General features: G+C 36.7%; 1 protein-coding gene across 1 annotated transcript; it reads left to right on the top strand.

Annotated features, from left to right (window-relative positions):
* The first annotated feature begins 1,205 nt into the window (after positions 1 to 1,205).
* LOC113293721 (zinc finger CCCH domain-containing protein 14-like) lies at positions 1,206 to 3,407 on the top strand. The gene is made up of 2 exons (XM_026542262.1): positions 1,206 to 2,205; positions 2,429 to 3,407. Exons 1-2 carry the CDS (start codon positions 1,483 to 1,485, stop codon positions 2,759 to 2,761), a joined length of 1,056 nt encoding a protein of 351 aa, XP_026398047.1. The 5' UTR covers positions 1,206 to 1,482; the 3' UTR covers positions 2,762 to 3,407.
* Positions 3,408 to 4,171: the final 764 nt, after the last annotated feature.

Raw genomic sequence — 4,171 nt, 5'->3', positions numbered from 1 at the left:
TCTACCCCACAATGAATTTCATGGCGAGGTGTAGGAGTATCTTTTGGCGTTAAATCATTTCCTCTCTTCTTTTTAGCCTTTACTCTATCAGGATTCCTGCAAATTACAAGAAATGGATCTTACAGAATTAGTTTGAAAAAAATTTAGAGGATTCGGGATTAATTACGTCTGGGAAAAATACTTCAAAAACCCAGACGTAGAAAATTACGTCCAGATAAAAACTTCACGAAACTGGACGTACGTCTGGGAAAACAAGTAACGAACATAGACGTACAGGCTTACGTCTGGAAAATAGCTTCAAAAACCTAGACGTATTCCAATCTGAGCTTTCCTCTCAAAAAGATACAGGAACAATTACGTCCAGTTAGCCTATAAGATAAAGCCAGACGTAGAAAATTACGTCTGGGAAAACAAGTAACGAACCTAGACGTACAGGCTTACGTCTGGAAAATAGCTTCAAAAAACCTAGACGTATTCCAATCTGAGCTTTCCTCTCAAAAGATACATGCACAATTACATCGAGGTTAACCTATAAGATAAACCTAGACGTAAATACAATTCTACGGTTGAAACTAAGGGAACCCAGAAGTAAACCACATGCAAGCTATTTCTACGTTTTGAATTAATCAAAACCTGGACGTAAGTTCTTCAAAAACTGAAATTACGGTTGGCGAACCTAGACGTAGCACTAGTAGTTTAGAAACTGTAACTAAATAAAACCCTAATTTTACTCCTATTTCATTCAATCTTCCTATTTTAAGCATAAAAACGAGTAAACAAAGATGGGTTTGTTCGATTATTACCTAACATACACCATGGGTTGTTGTTGAGGAGTTTGAAATTGTAATTCTTGAGATGCTTGAACCGGTTGTTGAAGATGAAGATTTGGGTCTGGTGGTTGATTGAGAGGATGATTCCCATCACTGGAATCAGTTTGCTTCTTCCTCATCCTTAGTAGAGATTTCAATCAGACGATGTTGAGTTTTCGAATCGCCGATTAATCGAAAACGATGAAGTGAATTGAAGTTGAATTGAAATTGACTGTGGAGGAGAGGAAGAGGAGAAAGATGAAAGAAGGAAGATTAGAAAAGATTAGGTTTTTATGTTTTTATTTTAGTTAAAGGGTATTCTAGACATTTTGTACCTAAGTGAAGATATCCCATAACCACTTTTTTGGACACTAAAAATCCAAATGAAGCCCTCTAATGAAGTGTGACGCCCAATAATAACCTTCTAAAAAAATCTAGATAAATGCTTTTAAAAATAAAATTACTGATAACTAATTACACCCGCCCCTGTTACGCCGAAAATGCCCAAGCAATGCTCTGTATCTTTTCCGTTCAGGTCAATTTACCGTCATTTAGTATAAAAGGTCCAGATTCTACACTCCACTGAGGTCTTCATTTAGTTTCAAATTCTCTTTACTGAATTTCTCTCATCTAATAATCTCCTCGTCGCTTCTCAATTTTTCTAAATAGCAGTATGAATCCGATGCCGATTCGTGATCAGAATGAAGAGGAATCACCAAATTATAAATCATCATCATCATCAAGTGGTAGTTCAAGATTCAGTTCGGAGAATTCATCACAATTCCCGCCAGATTCATCCACCAGTGACTCTTTTCCTCTTACTTTAGCTTCATATTCTTCTTTTAATGGAAAAATCAAAATGAACCGGCTTACAACTGAAGATAGAGTTCATCTTTCTCATCTAAATTCACATTTAAACAATCTCAAAGATGATTTTGGATTGTGCTCAAATCATCTAGAGTATTCCTCAAGGAAAATTGTTGTTCTGAGGCATAAAAATGCTGCTCTCCGATTGATTAACAATGATCTAAAGGATCGGTTGATTCAATTACTTCAGGTTTATATGGATCTTCAGAAGATTCCTCTCCCTGATTACGTTTCTTCCTTCATCAACGATCATATTTCTCTCAGCATTGGAGATATTCGAGGCGGCAGTACTGGTTACAACCGATTTGTACCGAGTCGTGAAACTTCAGTTACGAGTTCTGGGATTGCTGACAATGGATTTGAAGAGAAACCGATTCAATTTCAATCAGAGAGAGTTTGTTTACCAAAGAGCATCTCCATTCGTTCTAATGCTTACTTGAAGATGAGTCAATCTAATAATCCTTATGCTTCGGATACAACTGCTCCTCCTTCTTCCAACAAAAACGTCGACAGACTTACATTCGTGCCGGTAAGATCAATCGTTTCCTGTTAATAAATTGATACTGATTTTTAATTGGTTTGAGTTACTTGATTGATTTATTGAATTTTCGAATTCAAATGAAGTTTGTTTGATTTGTTTGATCAATTTTGCTGTATTTTGGATTTACAGGAAGTTTTTTACTAGTCCTAATTTGAAGAATTTTGCAATATTTAGATCTGATTGGTAATTTTTTGTTGTATGAATGGAACAGCCACGAGTTAAGTTGCCTACTGTTCCTGCAGTTGATGATGAGAAGAAGAAGGAGGAGGTGGAGGTCCCACTGGAATTGGATGTATACAATCAAGGAATGCCAAAGACAGAGTTATGCGATAAATGGGTAGAAGACGGAGTCTGTCCATATGGGGTCTACTGTCAATTTGCGCATGGACTAAAGGAGATGCGACCTGTGATTCGTCATCCTAGGTACAAAACTGAAGCTTGCAGAATGGTTCTAAATGGAGGTTTCTGTCCTTATGGTCATCGGTGCCATTTCCGTCATGCCCTGACTGATCAAGAGATGCGTACCGGTTTTACTCATTATTAGTTAGAGTGTTAGACTGTCTGGCTTCTACCTACGTGCAAGATGTGAATAGCAAAACGGGGAGTGAAGAAGCAGAATGGAAAAAAGTAAAGTAAAAACAAAGTGGAAAAAGCGAGACAAAACAAGGAAAGAAAGTACATACAAAAACAGTAGGCACATCAATAAAGACAGAAAAACAAAAATAGAAGCACACGTGAGATAAAGTCATTGATAATAAGATTAGGGGGTTGTTGGGTTGTTGCACATTGGATTTACTGAGCATTGGTTCGTTTTGGAAGGGAGGAGAAATGGTGCAAGAAATGGAGGGATATGGATAACATTCTGTTACGAGCGCGGGAGGTTAGATTTGGAACATCTACCTTAATTCTACCACATTTTCAGTATTTCCTGGGGTTATTCTATTTCCTTTTCCGTTTTTTTTTTTTTTTTTTTTTTTTTTCTTTTGTTTTGGACTTGGCTATTACTATACTAAAATTCATATATTAGGGGTCATCTGAGAAGAGGTACACTAATCGTATGCTATTCTCCTACTTAACGTTTTTACAAGACATATATGTCTGGGTGAACTATGTGTGTGTCAAGTCAAACAAGTCAATCTTGACTTTGACCTGTGCTTTGTGATTCAGTGTCCCGTTTATTACATCTTATCATAAAAGACATGTAATGACTGTAGGAATTATTAAAAACAGTTTACTAATAAAACCTGGCTGGATTGGGGTATACCCAGTAAGACAAAATCAGGTTATTATGAAGTAAAGCCAAGCCACCCCTTAACCTAGAATTTTTTAAATGGCTAATATGCCCTTGGTTAATTAACACTAAAATTCTGATTAGATTAATTAATTGAGTTTAGATTGATTGAATAGATTAAAACTTAGGAATTGAAGTAATGAAATTTTGTTTTTGATTGAACTTTTGTGGGATGATTTTTGATGAGAATTTTTTTTTTAAGAATATCTCTTGCAACGAAAATGAGGCACACAACCGAAACACTTTTAAAAGGTGATTGCAAATCTGTGGTATGAAATCATGCTCAAAATCAAAGAAGGAATCAACACTTTCAGTAGTATGAAAGGTCGACAGGGTCGACTAATGAAGACCATGCCGGCCACCCTACTCCGGCAGGGTATACGGTTGAAGAAGGTGCCGGCTTTATATGGCCGACAGGGTATACGAATGAATAACATGTCGGCTGTAATATTTTTGACACACATGAGACTGTTATAAATGCGCAGGTAGTCGGCATGGTATTGATTTATTACCTTGCCGGCATCCTTGTTGTCGGCATTTATTAACTTTCTTACCTTGCCGGCCAGCGTTTTGGCCGGTATGGTTGTAATATTATAACCTTGCCGACTTTGGTTATCCCCCAAAAAAGACTGAATTCTAATAGATGCAATTCACTTTATTCAT

The sequence above is a fragment of the Papaver somniferum genome, chromosome 7 (assembly GCF_003573695.1).
Source record: "Papaver somniferum cultivar HN1 chromosome 7, ASM357369v1, whole genome shotgun sequence".
NCBI classification, from domain to species: Eukaryota; Viridiplantae; Streptophyta; class Magnoliopsida; order Ranunculales; family Papaveraceae; genus Papaver; species Papaver somniferum.
Note: the sequence above shows the minus strand (reverse complement) of the source record. Positions and strands in the feature narration are given on the sequence as shown.